The following is a 25399-nucleotide window of genomic DNA, read 5'->3' as shown; positions in this document are numbered from 1 at the left end:
TGGAGTCTTGCCCTCTCTGAAAAGGATAGACGCTGCCTTTAATTTGATAAACCATCTTTTATAGTCATGAACAATATTGGAAGCGTCATGGAAGCAATACTGAAATTGGACATATTTGGCACAGTAAAAGGAAGTTGTAGTGCCAAGAGCTGGATTCTTACAGTTTTAAGGTAAATACAGAATCAGGTTACTCAAGATGTTTTTATTAAATAAGGTATTTCACTGTTCACCTGAATGCTTTGGAATTAGAGTGTCTCAATAGTCAACTATGAGCAAGCAGAAAAAGATTGCTCCATTTATTTATTTGTTTGTTTTTTTGTTTTTATTTATTTGATGACTCCCATTCATGACTTCATAGAAACTGAGTGGGCTGGTCATGAGAACACAGTGAGTCCTCAACAGAGACCTCAGGTAAGTTCTTTTCCTTTGATAATTTCTGCCAGGTGTGGTGGTGCATGCCTTTAATCCTAGCATTTGGGAGGCAGAGGCAGGTGAATCGCTGTGAGTTCGAGGCCAGCCTGGTCTACAAAGTGAGTCCAGGACAGCCAAGGCTAACACAGAGAGACCCTGTCTCGAAAAACAAAAACAAAAGAGAGAGAGAGAGAGAGAGAGAGAGAGAGAGAGAGAGAGAGAGAGAGAGAGAATTTCTCTTTCCAGTTTTAAAAAATTCACTTATTTTTATTAAGGTGAGTGTGTGTATGTCCCTGCTTATTTGTATGTGCCCACAGAGGCCAGAAGAGGGCATCCGATCATCCTTCAACTGGAGTTACAAGCAGTTGTAAGTTACCAGATGTGGCTTTGGGAACTGAACGTGGGTCCTTGCAGTAAGTGCCCTTAGCTGGTGAGCATAAGAATTTTTTCTCTTGTTAGACACAGTGCTGTGTGCCTTTAACTCCAGGACTTGGAAGGCAGAGGCAAGTGGATCTCTGAGTTCAAGGCCAGCCTGGTTTACAGAGCGAGTTCTAGGACAGCCAGGGCTACTCTCCTCTCCCTCTCCCTCAACCTCAACCTCAACCTCAACCTCAACTGCTCCCTTCTTTCCTCCCTCCCTCAGTCCCTCCCTCCCTCCCCTCCTTGTCTTCTTCCTCTTCCTCCTCCTCCTTCTCTCTCTCTTTCTCTCTCTCTCTCTCTCTCTCTCTCTCTCTCTCTCTCTCTCTCTCTCTCGGAAAACCTCACCATTTAACTTATTGGATGTGGTCTCTTGTCTACTGTTAAATATACAGGGCTAGCTGGTCCTTGAGCTTCCAGGATTTCCCTGTCTGCCTCCATCTTGTCACGGGAGTGCTGGGAGTGCAAACACAGATCCGCAGGCTTCTCTTAAGCACTTTTACCCCCCGGAGCTGTCTTCCAACGCCTTGGTTTCCATTTCAGTGTGCTCACACCTCTACCTCCAAGAACAACCTAGATGACCAGTGGGAAGGTACGTCCTAAAACAGAAGGGCAGAAGGGTATGGGATTCTCCACAGCCCTTCAAAGCAAATCGTGTCAGGGGCCAAGAGGTTCAAGGGCTCCGGAACCAGCTGCCTGGGTTTGAGCCTCGCTAAGCGAGGTCATTTAAGGCTCAGTTTTCCTGTTTTTAAAGTGGGAAAGGGTGGGGCTCCCCATCTTGCTTATCACAGCGATTGACAACTAATTTATGTGTCGCTCCTGGCTGTAAGGGCTGAACTGATCAATGTATTCGCCAGCCTTGTTGTTTAAGCGTTGCCCACTTCTAAGCACGTCGGTGCCACGCCCACAATTGTGTCCTGAGGAGTCCACAGAGACTCTGAACTCAGCATCTGAACCCCAGCTCACCATTTCTCCCCAACTTGTATATACTCCCTCATCACCCCACCATTTCTCCTACTGACTCCAAGTCCCCAAAGTTGTGGCACAAAGTCCAGAGACTTCTTTCTCCTTCCATGTGTCCCCCAGGCCTACTCCCATGTAGACCTGGGTCAAGATCCTCTCGTTTTAGGACCACTCAGTCCTAGAACACCTCCCTCCCTGTCCACTCCCTCTCAGATTGCTGTCCCAAAGATGCTCCTGGCACAGCACCCATGAGGCCTTCTGCCGTCAGGCAGCTGCTGTGACTCCATCCTATCTCCCTAGCCAGATCTCAGCTCTAGCACGCAGGGCTAGCCCTGGCTGGGGCGGCCCCTTCCACTCTCTCTCTCTTCCCTAATATCCGGTCATGCACCCTTTCCACCTCTCACTTTTCTACCTCAGGACCTTTGTCCCTGTCACTTAACGCCTGGAGTCCCTCCTTACCCATCTTCCATGTTTACGGCTTCATTCTCTCACCTCTGGGTATACCTCCCAGCACCCCGGCTTTGGGACAGGAGCTCCACTAGGCCATACTTGCCCACAACCAGTGCCCACTATACAAGCTGAAGTGTTGTGGGTAAGAAATGTTGGAACCCCCAGGCGGAGATGATTGTGAAGGTCAAGATGGGCAAATCCCAAGGGAGAGACATCTTCCAAAGGACCTAGCCAGTCATCCTCAGCTGTCAGGGTCATCAGAAATGAGGGTGGGGTGCTGAGAAACTGCCACAGCCGACAGGACCCTAAAGGGTCACAATGGGATGGGTCCTTCACTGGGACCCCAGCATGGAACAAGGATGGGGGTCGTAAGCCCGTGCCAAGGTAACTTGGGTTAATGCTAGTTCATCATGATGTACCACCAGGGGCTCATGACATGAAGCAAGCATTCCATATGTGTGTTAGATGTGACAGAGGGGACTGCCTAAGGGACATGGGGAAGCTTTCTGTATTGTACTTTAAAATTTTTCTGCAAATCAAAAATCTCCACCAAAATAAAGTCTGCTTTCATAAACGATCAATAAAAGAATGTTGACGCCCAACGTGGTGGCACTTGCCTGCAATCCCAGACAACTGGGCAGGAAAGACAGGAAGACCAGGAGACCCAGTCTCAAAATAAAACAAAACTAGAGACAGTGTAGTGGCTCAGCTGTCTCTTCTCACTCTCTGGGATTCTGGGAGTGAACTGAGGCAGCCAGGCATGGCAGCAAGTGACTTTACCCACTGAGCCATCCCACTAGCTGTATTTGTTGATGTATTGTGTGTGTTATACGTGTTCCTGTGTGCGCATCTGTGTGTGCATGCACGTGGAGGCGAGGGGATTCTCGCTGAGCCTGGACATTATCTATTGTGTAGACTGAACAGTGAGTCCCAGGAGTGTTCTGGTACGCAGGGTCTGAGCATCCTCCAACAGCAAAGGGACTTCAGGACTCACTGGGCTCTGCTTTTACTGGGTGTTCTGGATCTGAATTCAGGCTTTTCTGGCTTTGTAGCAAGCACTTTATTGGCTGAGCCATCTCGCCAGTCAGTGAGTTCCATCTTGAGACCCACTCTGGAGGGTGGGACGCACCTTGATCTCGGTCAACTTACTACCTGGTCTCTCATTACCTTCATCTGTGATTGGGGTCCCCATAGCATCTACTATGTGGTTAGCATGTAAGGGACTTAGGCCAGGATCAGTACTGGCTATGCTAATATTATTGCAAACTGAAGAAATTCAATAAGTCAGTTTACAAACCTCTAGGGGTCCCTCTGCCCCGCACTAATCAGAAAAGGTCTCATGAACTTAAACTTTCAAATCTTCCCACTCACGATCCCGCATATCCCCGACTCCTATCCCCGAGGAATCAGAAATCTCTACTGGGAGGGTCCCAGAAAGGTGGACCCGGGGACAGTTCCGCAGCAGCCTACTTTGCCTTCCAGAACTCGCCGAGGCGCCCGAAGAGGCTGAGGCTGCAGTGCGCCGCCTAGTGGCACCTGCGAACATGGCCAGGGCTGGAGTCGCCACGTACGAGCATGCTGCCAGCCGCTCCTGCAGGGAGCCCCAAAGGCTGCTTTCAAATCATAATTGTTTTAAAATAGGTAGCTGTTATTCAGCTAGATTAGAGCATGTATGCATATTCCTTTTAGTCCCGAGAAGTGGTGATTATTTCCCTTTTACAGCGGAGGAGACTGATGCCCGGAAAGGGTAACTAAATGGCTTGAGATCTCACAGGAGGTAAGAAAAGCAGCAGGGAGTGGGGGTGGGGTACCCCCCCCCATGGGCGCTACATCTATCAGCTCGGCACTTTCCAGTCCAACATGCTATCCTGTTTGGAAGATATGCGAGTGGTCCCCCCCCCCCCCAGCATCTGCAGCCTCTATCAAGGGTCAGCACTGGCCCAAGCTTTCAAAGTGATTGTGACCCCAACAAAGATTGTCCTGCCTCCAGCCTCAAACACCCTCACCACAATCCCCCAAACACCTCTGCATAGGCCTCCACCCTCGCATGGAGATGGAGCCTTGGGTCTTCTCATGGCCAGTGTAGGCCTTGGCTCAGAAACCTTTCTATTTCTCTTGCCTTAATGCATCGTCCTACAGTGTTCAAGAAGCAGCAGCATTGAAAATGCCATGATAAATAGGGAAACCAGACACCAGTGTTGGCAACCAGTGGCCTTGCTCTTGCTTAACCAGAAGCAGCCCCTCTCCCTGCCCCTGCCCCCCCACCCCCCACCCCCACCTCGGACGAGTGTCATGGCACAGAGTGTGGAGACACTTCTGGAAATTTCTGTACACCTTCTCTACTGTGCTACCCCTGGGGCTGTAGACCTTGGGCATGGGAGGGAGGTAGTCATTCCCAGTTGAGGGCCAAGATGAGGTTGCCTGGGCTAAAAGGAGGGCTCTCTACAGGTGGCTGGGAAAGGCATTTTCCTGAGATGTAACACAGGAAGGGGCACAGGGGAGATATAGAAGATTCCCTCAAAGCTGACCCTAGTTATAGAGAGCCGCACCTCTGGGAGCAGATGTTAAAACTGGAAAGGCTCAGCTGGGCATGGTGGCGCATGCCTTTAATCCCAGCACTTGAGGAGGCAGAGGCAGGCAGATCTCTGTGAGTTCCAGGCCAGGTCTGGGACAGCCAGCGTTACACACAGAGAAACCCTGTCTGGGGAGAAAAAAAAAAAAAAAGAAAAAAGAAAAGAAAAGAAAGGAAAAGAAAGGAGAGATTGTGCGATGAGGAAAAACAGAGGGCATACGGACGTACAAGTCATGAAAAAGAAGAATATAATATAGCTCTGATTTTTACCTAGTTTCACCTCTGTCGTAGAGGTATTTGTTAGTTTCTGTGTGGTGAATTAGTGAATAAAAAAAAAAAATGTAATTGATAGTGAAAGTGCAGAGCCCAAAGGAAGCTCCATGGCCTCAGCATGGCTGCTTTAAGCACAGAGAGGTCCACTGAGGCATAGAGCAAGGAACACTTCCCCAACTCCAACCCCCGTCCCAACCCCCTCCCGCAAGAGTTAGACTGGCTGCTTTAAAAGCTAGCTGTGTGATGCTTTCTTTTGTGAGTTAATTAAAATAAGGTGAATTTCTTTCTTTCTTTCTTTTTTTAAGTAGAGAGAGATTCCAGACTGAGGGGTGGAGCAAGGCTAGGTAGGAGGGAGGAAAATGCTTGTTATCCTCCCCCTGCAACCCCCCACCCCCCACATCACCCCTCTTTCCCCAGCAGGAAATCCTCTAATATCCCCCTGAGCTCTCAGGCATAGCACCCTTCTCCTTGTGTCCCTGTTTCAGGTCTAAGCATGAGATGTGAGTGTTGGTGCCCGTGCACCCACACGAGTTTCCTGTTGGTCTTTAAATATCCAAATACCTGTTTGTCTTTCCAGTCTGATGCCTGTGTGTGTGTATGCCCGGCGGCGTGTTTGGGATTTTTAATCTTGTGGGCTTTGGTCTGTGGGTGTGTTTCTAGGTGGACGTCTATTTGTACGCAGGGTGTTTTGGGAAAGGGTCATCTTGCACCTGTGTGTCTCTGTCGTATGTTTTCTTCTGTGTTCCTTTGCAGGTACGTGTAACTGTCCTGGGGTGTGTACGGCTGCGTGCTTGTGGTCTGGGATGGGTGGAGTTGGCTGGGTGTGATCAGCCACTACCCTTGCTCATGCTGTGCCAGGCCAGGCTAAAAATAACCAGTTTTACCTTTGCCCACAGAAACCAAAGTCCTGCCTTGGGCGTTCACTCCACTTGTATTCACCCCCCCTCACCCCACCCCCACCCCCACCTTTGGTGGCCAGCCATGATGTGGGGTGTTGCCTACATCCACTGCCTCCTATAGACTTCCAGTCTTCAGTATGTGGAGCTGGGACAGAAGTCCCACTTCCATTGCCCGCCCAACCCCTCTTCCCCCAACACAGCTAGGACAGGTCTTCTTCTCCGATCTGGCGCTACCAACCTTCTGGCCATCAACCATGGCTCCCAAACCCTTTGTTTTCCAATCTAGGAACAATGTGGGGGAATATTTGGTTCTTTTGAAGTCCTTACCGCTACTACCTTAGGCACCTCCGGCTCCTCCCATCCTCCCACCCACTTCAGAGCCTGGCTAGGCTGCTCTCTACCTGAAGAAGTATGCTGCCTCCATATGTGAGGACTTTTCCCACTTCTGCAAAGAAGTGGTCAGCTGATTCAGGGCTAGGTGGCAGCAGGGAGACACTTGGTATCTGTGAGTCCCTTCTCAAAGCCAATCTAGGCCCCAGGGAATTGCTGAGGCGACTCCAAGCCCCTCCCCCCCCCCCACTCCCTATCCCCACCCCAAGTAGCGCTTGTCTTAGACTCATAGAGATCCTGCCTTCACCAGGAACACACCCCTCCCCCCTTCGCTCTTCACTCAAAGCTGTGCCATCTTGGACAAATGGCTTGACATCTCTGTGCCCCAGTTCTCTATAAAAAATGAGCACATATGGTACCTACTCCCGAGAGTCCTGGAATTGGCTGGGGGAAATGATGCCCATTAGGACTGCCACGCTGAATTGCTGTTTATGTCATCTGATGCACAAGACACCCCCCGAGTCTCCTCTGGTCACATGAACTTGTGAGCCCACCTTTGGGTGATGAGGACTTTCCGCAAAAATCTTGGGAACAGAGGCTACCATTTGTGCCCCACTTTCCTTCTATTTCCTACATTCTGTTCCTCGAACTCCTGTGAGCCAGCTAACATCATTATTCCTCACTTCACAGGTGGGACAGTGGTAGAAACAGGTAAGTAGCTCCTTCAAGGTCACACCCTGAGCCAAACACAGCAGCAGGTCCTGTCCCACACACCTCCCTTTGTCACTCGGGCTGGTTCATATCCTAGGATGAGCTATCCTTTCAGATCCCCTCCCTGTAAAGAGCTCTGTCCTAAAGCCTGGGCTTGGTGGCACACGCCTTTAATCCCAGCACTCGGGAGGCAGAGGCAGGTGGATCGCTGTGAGTTAGAGGCCAGCCTGGTCTACAAAGTGAGTCCAGGACAGCCAAGGCTAACACAGAGAAGCCCTGTCTCAAACAAACAAACAAACAAACAAACAGAGTACTGTCCTAGGCCATGTAGACAAGTGGAACCAATCATGACTGGAACTCACGCAACTCCCTACCTACATCTCCCTGCTCCACCAGGACTTGAGTGTTAGAGATTTTTCTTAACCCTCCCTCCCCCCCCCCCCGCCCCTTTTGAGACAGAATAAAGCGAAAGCTGATTTGTACTCTTCTAAACTAAGCAGAGTACGAATATTTATGTTCTTTATTTGTGGGAAGAAAATTCAGTAGGCTCCGCTTTTAGCGACAGGTTTTCGGGTGCTCTCGAGTCTACGTTCTTCAAGGATCCCCTCTGATAGGCCCCAGCTCGGACACTCCAGCACAGCGGTAGGATAACCCCCTCGTTGGGCCCCGCGGCCCCGCCCCCGCCTTCTAGGCCCCGCCTCATAGCGCGTAAGGCCCCGCCCCGGCCCGCTGACTCTAGGGCGAGCGCGCCGCGGCGCTGGGCATTGTGGCCGGCGGCGGGGCGGGCATAGGCGCCAAGCCGCTGGGAGCGGCAGGTCGCGGAGAGGAGGGCTTACCCCACTCGGACAGACTTCGTGGTGCGGCCGCTGTGAGCGCCGCTGAGCTCACTCTACTGGGATCGCACAACTTCGGAGTAGGGCGCGGACGGCGCTCGCAGCGGGGAAGCGCGGAAAGGGCGCACCAGAGCCTCCGGGATCCCCAGCGGCATCCGACTCCCCTAGCGATCCGAGTAGCCAGGCGGTCTCCTGGCGCAGCGTGCCTGCGACTGCGCCTACGGAGGGCACGGGCTGGCGCTGCCGGGCGCTTGCTAGGACGACGAGGCGAAGGCGAAGGCGAAGGCGGCGAGGCTGGGGCCCCGGAAAGAGCCCCGAGGGAGAGGCGCCCGGGCCGGGCGACGGGAGCATGAGGGCCCGGAGCGGGGCGCGGGGCGCGCTGCTTCTGGTGTTGCTGCTCTGCTGGGACCCGACACTGAGCCTAGCAGGTAAGAGCGAGTGAGAATGGGATGCGGACCTGGCGCGTCCAGGCGTCTAACTGCAAGTTCGGGTGGTTCTTGGCGGAGTCGCTGCGCTCCGTGAGCGCAGTGGACGCGCCCAAGTTAAAAGGAGGGTTTGGTGCCCAGGAGAGGGGCTACGCTTTGCCACCTGGGGTGCTGCGTAAGCTCAAAGCTCCCTGCTCCTGCCTTCAAGGGATCGTAGCTTGGCTCTTGAAATGAGGTCTGATTCATTTCCAAGTGACCCCTGATTACCACCGAAAAACTGTCGCCACCAGGGCCAGGTGTCTGTGTGTTCGCCGCTGTTTGGCTGCAACTTAAGTCTGAGTCCGGGCTCAGCTCCCACAGGCGCCCGCGGGCTGCACGCACAACATTCTGAGGGCCACAGGGAGAGAGCCGGGGACTGCAGAACAGCCCTGGAAATGCTTGATCCCCTCGGCCTTTGGGCAGCGGAGGCCCGAAGGCTTTAGCTATTGAAGGGGGGAGGGGCCGAGTCCTGCTTCTCTGAGGTGCGACGCTGGCGGGTTTGGAAGGGTTTGGTGGTTGGTGGATTGTTTCTGGGTGAGTGTTGGCAGAAAGTGGAGGGATGTAATGGCCTCTGTCGACTTTCCCAATTTTAAATAGGTTATTGGCAATCTTCTTACTATCTGGGGGGGGGGGGGGAATAGACCAGGTGAGCTCGCGCCTCTGCATCGCACCTGGTCCCAGCAAGATGCTCAAAGAGGGTTTGGTGGACTCGTAAGTTTATAAAGTCTCTAATCCTCCTCTCTCACCGCGAACGTGGAGGTGTCTTGCTGGCCCTGTAGTAGCTCGGTTAGGCGTTGCAAAGTGAGCCTCGTCTTCCTTGGAAGGAAAAGTACACAACTCGCGCCAACCTCTCTAGTATACCCAAGCAGGTGAACTACGGTCAGGGTGACTTGACTCCCGCAGCGGGGGGCGGGGGCCGGAGGGGCACCCTATACAAAGACTTCTCCAAGCAAAGGCTGAGAACCGGGCAAGAAAACTGTAGCAGAAAGTGCTACAGTTGACGCTTCCCTTCCCATCCCACCTTCCTCAGTGATGATGACATCGCCCCCCCCCCTCCTCCCCAACTCTTCCTTCAAGAGCTAAAGGTCCCTCCTCTGGAATGAATGATTCCCACGGCCAGAGCTTGCTTTTAGCACATCCCCCCACCTTTTATTTTTCCCCAAGCCTTGTGCTGTAAAGTTACAACACTAAATCATTTGATCCAAGTTAATTATGATTTGGGCAGACTCAGGTATTTAAAGCAGTGTTTGAAGGTAATGATGGGGGAGGGGTGGGTAGGCTAAATGACCAGCCTCGGTTTTTAAAAGGGTGCAGTTAGATGTGGGAGGTGCTGGATCGGGTGTTAGTTTCTGTTTAAGGGTGTCTGGGGTGGATTGAAGGGTAGAGTGAAGTCTTTGGAAATGGCACATGGGCCAGGTTGCATCTTGGGAGACATTTTTTTCGTGTGTGTGTGTGTGTGTGTGTGTGTGTGTGTGTGTGTGTTATCAGCAGGGTAATGGGATCTGGAATAGATACCAAGGTTACTGGGGGGTGGGGCTGCACTTGGAGAAAAATGGGACTGGTAGGTCTGGAGTTCTCTGGGTAGGTGGGCTGGACCAGGAAAGCTGGAGATGGCTTACATTTTCTGCTTAACAAAGCATTCAGCCCCGTCTTTCCCGGAAGAAACCCCAGGCCCAGGGCTTTGATGGATTTGGGCACGAACAGTGCCCAGTCAGAAGTGGCCTCTAATACCCAGCTTTGATTTCTCCCGAGTGAGCAGAGGCAGTGTTGAAATTGTGCTCATTACGTAGCGCGGTGGGAGCCTCCTGCCCACCAGGCTGGAGAAGGGCCAGCCACCGGGGTCTGCCTGCAGCCTTCCTTTGCCCAGAATAGGCTTCCCTTAGGAGGCTACCTTCTGGAGGAAGAGATCCCTCTTCCTCCCACACAGCCCCGGCTTCCCCTGTGCCCCAGGTACAAAGCATCTCTCAACCAGAATGCTCTTTGGGTTTTTCCAGTGCTTCCCTCCTGATCCCATTTCACTGATGGGGAAAAGCGAGGCCACAACACAGGTTTTCCCCCCACATCTTGCCTTCACTTCACACTTTTCGGACTAGTATGCTGGGCTTCTTTATGTTAGTTGGGCCAACTTCAGCTGGAGGGGCGGGGGGTGGGGGGTGGGACGGGACGGACGGGGAGACTGTTCTTCCACACCCTTCAACCTGGCTGTGATGAGATGACTATTGCTGAGGCAGGAGAGATTACAGGGAAGGCACTTCGCTCCTCTCTCCTGAGAATATGGCAGTCAGACCCATAGGAAGACACCAGGCAGTAAACGACTGGCAGGGAGAGGCCACTTCAAAAGCACTTGGGAGTCTCCTTCTACCCCACCCCACCCCATCCAGCCCTTCCAAAGCCTCTGGCTGGGACGGTGGAGAAGTAGCTGAGAGCTCTTGATCAGCCTTTTAAAGGTGCAATTAAAGTGGGAGTTTTCCTAGTGTCTGAGCTGGTGCCGCTGGTGTGGCTCGTTGTGTGGCTCAACTCCCCCCTGCCCAGCACCAAGCACCCATCCTCGCTTAAACAAATGGAAAATCAAGTGTCTTAATGGGCTTTCTCATTAAAGTGGAAGAACCAGGCGGGAGAGGAATGTCTCCTGAAATCTCTCCCTCTCTGGCCCAACCCCCATCCCCTACACAATGGGGAATTCCATAGGACCTAACACCTCCCTTCTTTTTAACTGCTGGGGCTCCGAGAAAGGTGTTTTGGAGTTACCCAAGGTCACACAGTAGAGCTCAGCAGAGTCAGGGTTTGAACTCAGGGCTCAAGGGTCTGCCTCCGCTAATGTTTCGGGCTCCTTTGTCCCTCTACCATCACCTATGTGTGTCTGTCGGGATCCTGAATGAAATTGAGACGTCACCTAAGTTGAGCACCTAATGACACCAACCTCAGGCACTGGTCATAGTGGAAACAGGCAACCGGCTAAGCTCCATGGCCTACAGGGTCCAATGGCAGCCTTTTAGAGGGCCACACTTATTTGTAGAGTTGGGGACACTTCGGGAACCCGTGTTCCTGCCACTGCCACTGTTTGGTTATAGAATGGTACTATGTCCCCATTCTTGTCTGCTAGGGTTAAGATAAGGTTTGGGGCCCCCATATCCTGAGTCTCATCCATGTCTACAATGGCTGTGGCTGCCCTGGACTTTGGGAGACAAGCAGGGAGACCTGTGGTACCTCCTTCCCAGGTGCTTGGACAGCAAGCTTGGTATTTCTGAGTGAAAAGGCTCCTCCCCACCGCGGGATAGTGCCGGCCATATTGTCCTGGGACTCTGAGTGGGATTTGGGTAGAAAGAAGGCAAGCCCTGTGGTATGCAGGAAAGCTCAAGGGGCTGGGTATTGGGCGACGACGACGAAGTTGGTGGCCATGGGCCCAGAGAAACTGCTGCCTAGGCAGATGGCCCCAAGGGGAAGGGAGGGGAAAGGCTGCTGCCAGGCCTGAGCTGGCACTTCTACTGGCATCCTTCTCCGCCTCTCCACCAGCTTCCTAAACAGCTTCCACAAATGGAGTCATTAAAGCTGTGAAGGCAGAATGAACCCAAACAAGTGCGGGCTGTGCTTTTTCCCCTCTCTTTTAACGGAAATTTAAAGTACCATAATGAGAATCATTCAGGGAAAAGCTTGTGTCCAAAGGCACGGAGGACCCTGCTCTCCTCTGAATTGGCTGGGTCCTGAAGTCTGGGATGGAGCGCCACCTCCTGCCCTTTTGGAGCCTGTACGGCACGGTGCCTGGGGAGGATGCTCCCGCCCCCCTAGCCTTCGCGCCCCCCCCCCCCCCAGCACGCACCTGGACGATTTTGGTGAGCTAGAACAGTAAGTGAGCCCTTCCTAAAGCCTTTTGGGAAAAGACTGGCACTCAGAAGCTTGACTGCCGGCTGTTCCCAGGTAGTTCGTGGACAAGCCAAATCTGGACCGTAGGATCTGGAGGTTGTGGATCGGAACGGAACTCCGCTGCCGCCCGCAGGCAGACAGGCCCAGGCTAAGCTCCCTAAAGCCACAGGTCCCCACCCCCCACGCGCCTGCCTTCCTCTGGCTCCTGGTCTTCCCGAGGCTAATGGCAGGGAAAACATTTGCTGAAGTGCAGACATAAATCAGCTGTCTACCCCCTCCCTCCTTTTGTTTCCTCTTCCTTCCCAAAGCTCTGAGCTGCTGGGAGCTCCTGTTTGGCCCCTTTTCTACAAAGCCTCCTGATTAGCATCTCCGAAGCTTGGGGGTTAGATTTAGTAGAGTCACCTGGAGTGGCCAAGTCCCAACTACACTGCACTAAAGCCATTCCTGTTCCCTGTGTATCTCTCACAGCCCCTCCCACCCGCCACCCCCAGGATCTGCCCAGGCCTAGGAGGTCAAAGGTGCCGCCTAACCACTGAATACTGTGTCCCCCTCCTTTCTGATGCCCCTCTTTCTCAGCTCCCCCCAAGCTGCCCCCAGCGCATCACAACTTCCCCAGCTCCAGCAAAGTGGGCCTGTGGGTGTGAGATTGTGCACTGAGGAGTGTTTGTGCCGTGAGAGAATGTGCAGTGGGAAGGTGGCAGGTGGAACGGTTTTGGGGGGAGGGGAGGGGGTGGATGTTATGTCGCTTTTAGGTGTGAGTGTGTGTGTGTGTGTGTGTGTGTGTGTGTGTGTGTGTGTGTGTGTGAGAGAGAGAGAGAGAGAGAGAGAGAGAGAGAGAGAGGGTGAAATGTGTAGGAGGACCAGAGTGTGCTGTGGTTTCTACCTTTTGTATAGGAGGGTGTGGCATGTGTGCATCTGTGTGTGGATGTTTGAGCTTGTGGGGAGTGTACAATGTCATATGGGTGTGGTTGTGTTTTGTTTGGGTAGAAATAGATGTGTGTGTGTGTGTGTGTGTGTGTGTGTGAGAGAGAGAGAGAGAGAGAGAGAGAGAGATGTAGGCACCATGAGTCATGGAAGGCCCAGGAAACTCCATCCACTGTTATCTTGTTGGGGAGTCTTCTTCAGGACAGGACCTGCCATTTGCCCTGCAGCACTTGAAGCCCTCATGCCATCTTGCTGTGTGCAAGGTCTGGCCTGAGTTCTAGAACCTGCTGTTGGGAAAGCAAGGAGGCTCAGACTCAGAAGCCTAGGATGACGTCTTGTGCCCTATAGGGACCAAGGAGGGCTCACTGTCAGATGAGATGTGATACTTGGGGACAGGAGACTCACACCCCAACCCACGTGTGTGGCACTTGATAGTTTACCAAACCCTTTTCTGTATGGGACCCATCATGCCTGCGAGAATTCCACGTGGGAGATAGATGCTCTCCTGGAAAGCCAGAGGCAGGGTGGCCCGAGAGTGGTCACATAGGCCCTAACCCTGGCTCCCAACAAGGTCACAGTCTATAGGGGATCTCCAGTGTCCATTCCAGAAATGTTAAATGGCTCTTGAAGTCTCAGATGCTGCTGTAGGAAGACCACAGAGGAGGGCACATCAGAAAAATCCTCAAAGGCTGGGGCCTTCTGTGATGAGCCAGCACCCAGAGCTTTGCCCTCCCAACCTTCCTGACACTCCCATCCAGGTTCAGGGGGCGCCTCGAGGATGCCCCTTCCAGTGCCTCTGGCTCCTGACAGGACCTGGGGCGGGAGTTTGAAATGGAAAGGTTTCTTGCACCTCTGTCTCTTGGAAATTGATGGAATCTAGCTAGTAGGGATGGAATTCTTTTAGGGCATCAAGAGAGAGTTCCCTGCCCTCGCCCAGCCCCAGCCTTCACATACCTCCTCTGCAGAGGCCAATTCCTAGGGTCTTCGCTGGGGATCCTGGCGTGACCAGTTGGGATTCTGAAGAGGCTAACATAGTGCCCCGCTGTCATTTACTGGCTCGCCTAACTGCCATACCTCAGTTCTCTCATCTGTGAGATAGGGGTGGCAGTGCCCTCATATGATTGTTTTGTAGGTCGTACGAGTTGGTATACCGTGAGTAAGGCTTTTGTGGGGGTTCCTAGCATTTAGCAGCCTCTCATACTGTTAACAAGCTCAGAAAGAGAAGGCCGGGAGCTTAGTGGTCCAGCACCTCCTGACCACGAACTTAAGGCTGGGCTTTATTATCCCACTGCTCTATGATGACCCTGGACGACCTTTCCCTCTGTGGGTCAGGGTTGGTTAACCCCCTTCCTTATCTGTGTTTGGAGTCTGGAAGAGGTAGGCGGGAGATCTTTAAGGGCTGTGGGGTTTCCTAGTTTGTAGTCAGCAGCAGACAGAGGTAGCCAAGACCCAGAACCACTTCACTTCATTTGTGTTCATAGAGGCCCATCCGGAAAGTCAATTTATTGACTGGAATGCCCGTGTGTGCATTATGCAGCCCTGGGTCCTGGTTGGTCTGTCTCTGTCTCTGTCTCTCTTTCTCTCTCTCTCTCTCTCTCTGTTTGCCTGCCTATAAATTACCTTCTAGGACTTAAGCTCACTTTCTCTGCTCCATAAGCATCTCTTGCCTCAAAGGCTGAGAGCCCTGGGTACTAGCAGGCCTCAGGAGCCTGAAGGAGGGAAGAAGGGACCCCACCAACAAAGGCTCAAGGGGTCAACGGGGTTTCTAATGCGACAGCCTGGCTCTGGCCCCATTCTCTTCACTTCCCAGGAGTAAGGGGAGCTGATTCTGGGTAGAGGTGAGGATTCCTGGCATACACACTGGATATAGGAACCCCAGCCCAGCCCTACGCTTGATACAGGTGTAAGTTCTTTATTGCCACTGTCCTCATTACCATCAGAATTAGGAACCTGGGGCATGTGTGTTAAGGGCCTAGGGTCAGGAAAGGCATCCTGCAGGAGGCAATGTTAGCTCTTGACTGCCCTGTGAAGGACCAGCGGTTTGGGCTATGGAGAAGAGGGAATGTCTGGGAAGGGTTGTTTGTGTTTGGGCATGGAGGGAAGGACACCTCTACAGTCTATAACGGTTAGGAAAGGCTCTGGTTATGCTGTAGATTCATGTCTGACCCAGGAGAAGACTTCGGGGCCTTGGGCGGGGGTGGGGTGGGGGGGGGTCCCTGCTCAGCACTGACGGAAGAGCCCCAGGGCTTTGGAGCTAAGAGGATGTGATTTTGTCCAGTTCCTGGGCCAGGTAGCTTAGCCTCTTGGTGCTTGCTCTGGGTTACCTGGTAAGCCTTGTGGCATCGTCTGACATCTGGTCCTTTGAAGTCCTCGGCTTTCTCTCTCTGCCTTGCCCCTACTCCTTTGACTAAGGGGGGATGGGGTTAGACCTTGCTCTCCTGTGTGGACTCTTGGGAGCACAAGGGGCAGAGTCCCCTGTCTTCCCCCCCCCCTGCACTCCCCCCCCCCACTCCTTAGTGGGAGTGCTGAGGAAGGGGATGTCTTTTCTGCTTCTGGTGGCCATGCTGCCTGGTCGCTCAGAGGCATCTCCAGCTCTGATCACCCACTACTCAGAAATCCCTAGAGGCCCTGTGTGGCGCCCGGAGGCATTACTGGCGTCAAGAGATGGAGCTGAAGTAAAGCGGCTGGTAATGCTATCAGAGGCGCCTGGCTGCCCTTGCTTGAGGCCTCGGCACCTAGCTGGAGACGCAGAGCTAATAGGAAGTTGAGTCAGAAATGCCAGGAAAGTTGCTCCAAGCCCCTGCAAGTCCCTTTGTGACACCGAAGGGCAGAGGCAGAGCTGACAGTGACCAGGAGTTGAGTTCACAGGAGGAACATCACACCTGTCTTGGGGACTGGAAGGTGCAATGTGATGGGTTGAAATGAGCAGGAGATGGGGGCAGGGCTGTCCGCAGTGACACTTAAGTGTCTGTGGAGCCTGGGTCTGGTTTTACCCCCTGCTATGTCCTAGGACCACACAGTGTCAGGTGTTCAGTAGCTGCAAAATGAGACAGTGAGAAAGCTATGGCAGGCGCCACTGGCCAGGAGGGAGCTCTAACCGGTGCCTGTCTGCCTGGATGAGTAATTGGAGAGTGGGAGGTTCGCGGTCATTCGCTCCTGGCTTCCCTTCTGCCTCGCTGGAGTCTCTTTTTTTTCCTCTAGTCTTTCTTCATTCACTAAGCGCTCACCAAAATCAGGTGCAGTAAGTGTTAAGTACTCAGTGGCCAGGGCTCTTGGCTAAGAAACAATTTGTTCCGTATATCTAATAAAGCCACAAAGAATTAACCAAGTTTTGCTTCAAGGTATCCTGGTCCATGCAGTGCAGGGAGCAGAGGGAGTACACTAGACAAATGCTGGCCTGTGAAACGTTTGCATGCGGTCAGGCATAGTGACACACACCTGAAACTCCGGGAGCATCATAAGTTCAAGGCCAAGTGGTCTACAAGGGCTGCCTAGTGAGACTCGAATATCTCAAAAAAAAAAAAAAAAAAAAAAAAAAAAAAAAAAAAAAGCTTGTATCTGATTTGCATGCCCAGGCCCCACTGATTACTGCTTGTAGCAAGCCGTACAGAGTGCCCCTCGCGTAGACATTGGCCCTGCCTCCTGCAGCAGGTGCAGTCTAGGCAGCATGTGGGGAGGCACAGGGCCAGCCCCAGCCCCAGCCCTCCACAGCAACTGCCCCTAGCTGCTTGGCATGACTGGGGCCTGGTGAGGATAGCAGATTTGGCTGCAGGGTCAGGCTGCTCAAGGCTGTCCATGGCGCATCCAGCACTAATAGTCAAGAACATTCCTAGGAGATAAATATCCCCAGGCCCTTGGCTGAGGCAGCAAGATGCCTGGCTCAGCTACCACCCTCACAGCTGGGTACCCACTGGCCCTTGCCAGGAGTCACAGGCTGATCTGAACTACTGTCTGGCAGCTTAAGCAGCCAGGGCTGTTGGGCACGTTGACCCCTGCTGAAAATTTCATCTGGCCTCACATTTCCTGGCTTGCCAGTTTTGTTTGGTCTGGTCTCCCCTCCATCCTCTCTTTTTCTCTCCTCTTTTCTCCTTCACACAGGAGATCCCCTCTCCCACACTCAGAGGAGCAGTAGGGGAAAAAAAAAACAAAACCAAACCTTGGGAGAAACTGGAAGCCTGATTCTAATCTCAGACTCAAAGCTGATTTGCTGGCTAGCATTAGGCAGCCTCTTTCCTTCTCTGTGCTTCCTCTAGTCAAATAAGCAGGGTCCACCCTGGCTGGAATCCGAAACCACAGGTTCAAATCCTGGCCCCGTGTCCAAGTGCAGTTCCCTGACCTTGGGGTTTTCTTGTCTTAAAGCGGTGGGTCTGGACGTTGTTGGGAAGGTAGAGCGGTACAGACAGCGCCATCGAAGGTTGGGAGCCTACTCATAAAAGCCCTGCTTGCCTTTCTACTTCCTAGAAAGTACTTCTTGACAGGCCATATTAGACCTAAGGGGGAAGGATCACCCTAGGGAGTTCTTGGAGCCATCTTGGATAAGGCTCAAGTTGGCCCACGAAGTGACTTGTAGATCCCAAGGGTTATCAGCGGGGGGGGGGGGGGGGGGGGGGTGAGGAGGGTTGGGGGAGAGCTGAGTAATTTCCAGGAGCTTGGAAGCTTTGGCTCAAAGGCCCAGCCTCTGTGTGACAGAGTCTCTGATAACAGAACTCCAGTGCCCTCAGTCAGCCCACCAGAAAAAGAAACAAAAGGAACCTAGTTGGGCAAAGCCAAGCAAGCAAAACAGCTTCTGCAACTCCCAGAGGCCCCTTGCTTTGGAAACTTGTCTGAGCCTCCAGAGGCTGTGTGTGACCCAGGGATTGCGCAGCCCAAAAAGTGGGAGGGGGTGGAGGGGGGGGCACTGGACAGGATGGGACCCAAGGATGGAAGGACATGGGAGTAAGGGGGTCTGGGGGACAACAATGATGGCGACATGACCATGTTTCCTTCTTGTATGGCTGGAACTTGCCTGCTAGTGAGTGGGCCCTGGCTTCTCGCTGGCCTGGCTGGGCCATGGATACTGATCTGGATGACGAATGTTTGGGCCACTTTCCACACCTCTCCATGCCCCCATGCCCTGGCGTGTGCCCTGTGCTCATGAGCAGAGGAGACCGGGTGCCATGTCAGGGCAGGTTAGTGTCAGCTCCGGCTTGGATGGCACGTGAGCCAGCACACCATCTGCTGTGCCCTGTAGAGTTATGTAAGCTTCTCTCGGCCACCCGTTCTTAGAAAACGGGCAGGCAGGCCTATGCATTTTGTTCCCTTCTGGTCCATCACACACAGGCCAAGCCAATCACAGGCTGTCCAGAGCCTGAGATAGAGAGGTCAGGGTGGAGAACACTGAGATTGGAAGGTGTATGGGGAGGGTCTTGCCGTGTGGACTCCAGGAGATCCACAGAGTGCCTGCTGACTGCATGCCTGGCTGCTGGGCACCACCGCACCACCCCAGGGCTGAGCCTATAGGTGGTGACACAGGGCCCCTGTTTCCAGTTCCTGGGACCATCCGGCTGGCTTCCTACCTTGGGTCAGATGCAAAGCATTTGTAAATGATTCCAAATCTCAGACAAAGAATGCATTTCCTTGGGGGCTGGGGAGGAGCCTCTGGGATCCCCCAAGATCCTTCAGTTGCCAGCACCCTACTGTTGGCCAGGTGGTTTTGCCATTTGCCCTACTTCCTCATCTGAGATTCGGGAATAATGTAGCCTGCTTTCATACAGCCCACAAAGGACTGAACCAGATCACTCATATGGAGGTCAGAGAAGACATCCCATAGTTGTGCTTACGATCGATCATTGTCCAGTTCCACCCTCTCTTTTCTTTTATTTTTATTTTTATTTTTATTTAATTTTAATTTATGTGCATTCGTCAGATCTTGGAGTTATAGACAGTTGTGAGCTGCCATGTGGGTGCTAGGAATTGAACCTGGGACCTTTGGAAGAGCAGACAGTGCTCTTAATCACTGAGCCACCTCTCCAGCCCATCCACCCTCTTTTATAATTTATGTGCTTATGGTATATGTGTGTGTGACATATGAGCATGTATGTGTGTACAGTTGCAGTTGAGAACATGCATGTGGGTATACAGGCGGAGGCCAGAGGAAGATGTTGAATGCTTGGTGCTTACTTGTAGAGTGATGGGTGCTCTGTCCTCTGAAGTGCAGACTCTCCACCAGCCTCAGGCAGGCCTTGGCCAGGGAAAGCATGTTTACTAGGGCGTAGTAGCCATAGGAATATGCCAACATCATCCAGGAGGTACAAGGCGGAACAACCTCATGTGCTTGTGGAGTGGGACCTGGCAAGCCACGGGGCACCAGAGCCAGTGACTGGACGAGCATGCTGAAGCTGGAGGACCCTGTTTGGTGGTCAGTGAGTGTTTATAACACCTTGATGGTGCAGACCACCCTGCCCTGGATCCCGTGGCTTTACAGAGGAAGAGGCAGGGCTGAGAGTCTGCCTCTTCTGAGAGGGCCACTGGCAGTGGCAGAGTCTGGTAAGCCAGCCTCCCCACTTCCCGCCTTGGCCACTGTGCCAAAGCACTTGCCCACTGCTAGGGCACCCTGGTGTCTGCTGGAAAAGGAAACCAAACAAAATCCCCAGGGCTCGCTCATGTCGCTTCCTCTGACTTCCTTTCCAAGGCTCTTTCTTGAGAATTCTTGTGTTTAGCGGGGGACGGCAGAAGGAACTGTCCTCTTATCTTCTTAGGGACAACAGACTCACCACAGAGCTCATAAGGGTGTCTCCTGGACTTGAGTGAGCCAGTGTGAGAATCACTCCATGGTGTCCACATATGTCCTGAGATGTGGAGATGTGGGCCTGCTGCACACCTCCCAAGCCTTGTGTTTTCACTGTCCAGTGTTTCTCTGCTTTGTGAGTGTATGAATTCCCGGGTGTGAAGCTGCACATGTGTTGGGAAACCAGAGGACAATGTGGGGTGTTATTCCTTGGGGACCTTCTCTGTTGGAGACAGGGTCTCCCACTGGCGTGGAACTCACTTAGTCAATAGAAGTCACCTAGGAATCCGCCGGCCTCTGCCTCCCCAGTGCTGGGATTGCAAGCATGCGCCACCACACCTAGCTTTTTTACTTGAGTTTTGGACAGCAAACTCAAGGCAAGCATTTGACTGATTGAGCAGGACTCACGCCTTGCTCACTGGTCCCTAAGGGTCCAGCAGAGCCAAGGCCGCAGAAGCCAGCTTCCAGGCCTGACCCCAAAGGTAGGAAACAGGAATGCCTCTCCACAAGCCAGTTGCCAAGCTAGAAATGAATTTCACTTGCCTGTCCACTGAGTGACCAGTGACCCAACCTGCTTTTCTTGAACATCTGAAGACATCCATCTGCCTTCTTCCTGGGTACGTGACTATGTTCTGTTCCCTTTCATGATGTAACTGAGGGGTGGGCAGCTGGGACCTACGTTCCCTACAAGGGCATCTCCAGATTCCACCAAACTTGAAACTGCTTAGCCTTATCTTGGGGTACCTTTCCGTCTGGGCTTTGGTGGGTTTGATAGTTTGAGAGGAAAGGCTATCCCACTTTCAAAACTGGGGGAGCCATGGAGGTGCCCTGGGTGTGTCCCAGGTGTATACCATGGCCAGATCAGGTTGTCTGCACAGAGAGCAACCACGTGACAGAGAGGTGGTGCAAATTTGGTGCAAGGGTGGGGGTTGTTGGTGGTGAAAACTCTGAGAAGGCAGTAGGCTCGGATGGCAGGGGACAGCGCAGGGCAGCATTGTCCCCTTTAACCATTTCAAAGTAGAGATGCCACATTCGATAGTCCACTCACTTCTCTCTGGGTCTCAGTTTCCCCACCCGTGTAGGTGGAGGGTTAGCTTAATAGACTCAAGTCTCTCCCTTCTTTCTGTTAAACACTTTCAAATGTCCCCGTAGTCCAGGAGCCTGAGGGGTAGAGAGCAACTGTCGTGCCCATTGGCCTCAAGTAGTTCCTGCCCGGTTAGGTGCTATTTGAACATGGCAGGGAATTCACCCTGTGAATGTGAATGGTGCCCACAGGAGTGTGGATTCCGTAGTTCATGGAGAAGAGCCCCTGTTCCCACAGAAGGAAACCTGCTCCAGTGTGGAGTCCCGGGACCCCAAGTTTGATGTTTTTGTCATGTGTAAGCTCAGATGTCCCCTCTCAAAAAGCTCCTTCTTAACCACCTGTCCGCACTTGCTAGACCTGAAGCTACCGTGTGTGTGTGTGTGTGTGTGTGTGTGTGTGTGTGTGTGTGTGTGTGTGTACAGAAGTTCTCTGGTTGTCCCAGCACAAGGGCAGGGCTGTGTCCCAATGCTGCCCAGAACAGTGGGCCACAGTGAACAGGTACTTGCTAAATGTGTCATGGAAGTGTCAGCTGGAGTTTGCCCAAGTTCACACACCTGGCTGTCTCCGCCCGGGTTTGCGGATCTAGGTCTGGCTTAGATACTGGGTCTTGGTAAGGCTCCAGGTGATTCTCTTAGCCTGATTTCCCTGACTTTAGCTGAACAGTGGGATCCTGGGGCACCCAGATCCATTCAGAGGTTGCAGCTTCAGTGGCTGTAGCCTTGGCCCTGGATGCTGGAGCTGTCAGAACTCCTTTGTAAGTTATATTGTGCAAAGAAGGCAGAGGGCTGGGATCAAGTTTGCTCTGAGCTCTCACATCCCACCCAAATTTTGCTTTCTGTGACCCTAGGCTACTCTTTTACCCCACACAGCAAACAGTTCCCTGCTGGGATAACCTCCTAGCCAAACCCAACTGGGAAACTGGTACCCTGTCTGTCTTTCCCAAATAAATGGCAGAGTGCTGCCCAGGTACCCGTTGCCCCTCTCCCAGCACTTCTCAGAAACACTGATGGCTCTGGGCACCAGCACCCCTCGCACCTCCATTTTCTGGCAAGACAGCTGAGCTATGTTGGAACCTGTCTCTTTTCCCCTGATAGCGTGCAGTTTAAATAAGATCTTCATTTACCAGAAGTTCACACCACAGCTCATGTGTTATATGAGAAGCAGCGATCTCTCTGTTTGTCGGGTGTGGGGTGTGTGTGTGGGGGGGGAGATGCTGTTCGGGGATGTGATGGAGATGGAGGGGGAGGGATGGGACGGACCGGGATGTGAAGAGAAGCCATCACAGAGAGGGTACGTGAAGAAGGAGGGACTCGTGGAATCTGAGCTGGCAGCCCAGCCCAGGCCCAGCAGTGCCAGGCTCCTCTTGGCTCAGCGTGGGGCTGCTGGGGGGAGGTGCCATGGTTCTGCGAGCTGGCCTCAGGCTTCTGGAAAGCTTGGAGCCGGATGGGTGCATGATGTCACCACCACTTCCGCCAGTTGGCACTCCCAGCGATGCACTGGGTCATTTACATGTCTTCAGTCAGCTAGGAAGGGACTCGGTGAGGATTTATTGGTTGCTGCTGCCTTCCTTAGAAGCCTTTGATAGAAACCTGGGGCACTTGGTGACTATAGACAGACATAAGCCCCCACCCCAAGTCTCTTCTGGGCACATCCCGGACCACATAGAAATGAATAAACAAATTCCAGTTCCAGGGCATCTTTCAGTTTCCTGTAGTCTTCCTGCCAGGATATGAGGTGGGTGGCATGACCCTGGATGTGTGGAAGAGGAAACGGAGGCATTGGGGGTTTGGGCCCCTTGGAGACAAGGCTGCAATCTTGCACCAGGATTTGGGCTATCTCAGCCTACCCCTGCCTAGGCTGGCAGTCAGGTTGCTCCCACATCTCTGAATGTGGTCTGGAATCTTTTTCTCTCCCAGTGCGTTAGTTTATTGCAATGTCCAGTATGCTCTATGACCTTGAGCTAGGATGGTACCTCAGTTTCCCCCCCAAGCAATCCAAGAGCTGGCTTTGGTTGTCTTTCAGGAAAGTACGGCCCTTTAGCCTTTCCTTGAAGGTTTTCAAGTATGTTCCACAGTAAGGAGATGGGGGTGGGGTGGGGTGGGGTGTGTGTGCGGAGAGGGTCCTGTGGTTGCCCCATCATAGGGTCGCGGTCCAGGCTGATGCACCTGTAATAAATATCGAGCTGACAGTTGTTAAGCCGCATCCCCAACCTCTGAATAAATAAAAAGCTGCCTAGAATAACAGCCCCGGAAAATGCCGGAGGTTCCTGCTAGCTCTCTCAATGTCCCTTCCACTGGCCAAACCTGTTTGCCTGGACTCCCACCCAGTCCTATTGTCTCACCTCCCCTATGAGTCCCCAGCTCCCGGTCCATCATTTCAAGCCCAAGGGCAGCCACTGCCCTGGCCTGGTTTTTTGTTCATGGCTTTGTAGTCTTTCCATTGCCCCTTGCTCCTTCGGCTGCCTCCAGACCAGTGAATGGGGACAAGCTCTGCAGCTGACAGCTGAGGGACAGGCCAGGCAGAGTCCCTTTGGGGGTGGCGGTGTGGCACCTAGGTGATGCCCTCTAGCTCAGCCACCTATTTGTAGAACCTTTCCTGCCGTTTCCTCCTATGGTTCCCTCCCAGTGACATAGGCTGGCTAACTGCCCCTGGCTGGGGTCACCAGAAAGGTAGAACCAAGGGCCCACAGGTAGCTCAAGGATGTCTCAGGACACTTGGGCACTGTTTGATGTTCTGTGGCCTGTGTTTAAGAGTTAGCTGTATTTCTCTTAGCTTTTCTGTTAGTTCGTTCGGGTTCTTAGGGGGCTGTTAGGTCCAGTGGCGAGTCATGGAATGTTACAATGTTACAGCTGGAAAGCCCATTGTATTGATAAGAGTACCCAAGTCTGGGGCAGCGGGTGGGTGCTTTAGACTACTTGTTCAAGGTTCAGCGTGGCAGGTCTTGGATTTAAACAAGGACCTGGGGCCTGAGCCCTTGCCCCTGACACAGGAAAAGGCTCAGGGAAGTCTTGGGCACCGAGAAACAGTGCCCAGCAGAAACTTGCCTTCCTGCACCTGGGGTTTCACGGACAGCAATCCACGGACTCTAATACAGCAATCCACAGACTCTAATACACTTCTGTGGCCTTCTTGGGACTGCTGGGTCCTGCCTGTTGTGTGGCATTTTCCTCGCGGTCTGCATGTAGTGGGGTGGGGGTGGGGCGGGGTGAGTGTCCTAGAATTTTGGACAGGACTTGCATGGGGTTTCTGGGGTACAGGAGTACAGCCTGCCAGAGGACCCAGCTAGTCTTGTGACTCACACAGTCACTCGTTGCCAGTTAGGGACATCGTGGTCTGGTTGCCGTAGGGAGCCTTGATGCCTCTCCTTTCTTGGTTGGGGGAGGTGAGAGTTTGCGGCTAGAGGAGGTTGCAGGATGTGGCATCTAGTCCTTTCCCGGTAGGCCACATTCCTGCCTGTCTGGGCCAGAAAGCCTCCCCTCCCCACCCCCCACGTCTGTCCCCTAGGACCCAGGCAGGTCCCCTCTGCCCTCCCAAGCTGCAGATGTAGCCGCGGACTCCCACTGGCCTCTTGCACCGCCTGTGCTGTTTCTGACATTCCGCCCCAGCAGATAAGGATCCTGTCTGGCGCCTGGGTGCTTTTTTTCCTCCTTCTTTCCAAATCTGTCCCCTGATTATCTGCAGACAGCCCCTCTCCGGGGGGCCACCAGGGACTGTGCTGAGAGCTCAGAGCAAGACAGAGGTGGGACCAGTTGGCAGCTACCATCACCCGTTCCCCTAGCCCCTCACCCATCTGCGTCTTTGCTTTCCTGTGGAGCTCATGCCACAGGAGGTTTAGCCCCAAGCCTAGGACTAGTTTCCTAAGGGTAGGGCTGACTAGATTTCACAGGGAGAAGCTTATATATACTAGAGTCTGGGCCTGAACAGGCCAAGATGGAGACCGAGGGTGGGGTCACTTCTGTGGTCAAGCACTCCTTAGGACTGGGCCTGGATAGTGCCCAGAGGGGATGTGGTAGAAATTGCAGCGAGCCAGACATCCACATCCTGTGGGAGCAGCTGGCCTGGCAAGGTCTCAGGACGTTTGGGAATGGGGAGAGGGGGTGCCAGAGGTCTCCCAGAGCCCAGCCAGAGACTCTGAGGAGTGGTCTCCCGAGATAGATGCCCTGGCTTCTGGCTTCAGCCAGAACTCCAACCCTTAGAATCCCATCCCCTACCCCCAGAGCTCCTAGCCTCACATGCAGTCTACAAAGAGGGTGACCCATTCAGGACAGAAGGGAACACCAAGCCCACTAGCAAGCTAGCAGTCTGGTCTTCTGTCTCCCAATACCTGAATCACAAGCCCTGCCTCACTGGGAAACAGATACCACTTTTTCCTACCCTTCCAACTTCCCAGAGTGGCTAGAGGAGACACCCATAATTATGAGTCCAGCCCATGGGACAGCTC

The 25399-nt window shown here is 53.2% G+C and overlaps 1 protein-coding gene across 2 annotated transcripts in view; it reads left to right on the top strand.

Annotated features, from left to right (window-relative positions):
• Positions 1-7766: 7766 nt before the first annotated feature.
• UNC5B (unc-5 netrin receptor B) overlaps positions 7767-25399 on the top strand; it is a 68474-nt gene continuing 50841 nt past the window's right edge. The window contains exon 1 of one of the 2 annotated variants that reach the window (XM_084751806.1): positions 7767-8287. In XM_084751806.1, the coding sequence (XP_084607932.1) occupies positions 8209-8287 (79 nt within the window). In that variant the 5' untranslated portion in view covers positions 7767-8208. The remainder of the gene's footprint in view (positions 8288-25399) is intronic. The other variant, XM_084751805.1, reaches the window with a different exon arrangement.

Source organism: Acomys minous (genome assembly GCF_964271855.1).
Source record: "Acomys minous genome assembly, chromosome: 13".
NCBI lineage: Eukaryota > Metazoa > Chordata > Mammalia > Rodentia > Muridae > Acomys > Acomys minous.
Note: the sequence above shows the minus strand (reverse complement) of the source record. Positions and strands in the feature narration are given on the sequence as shown.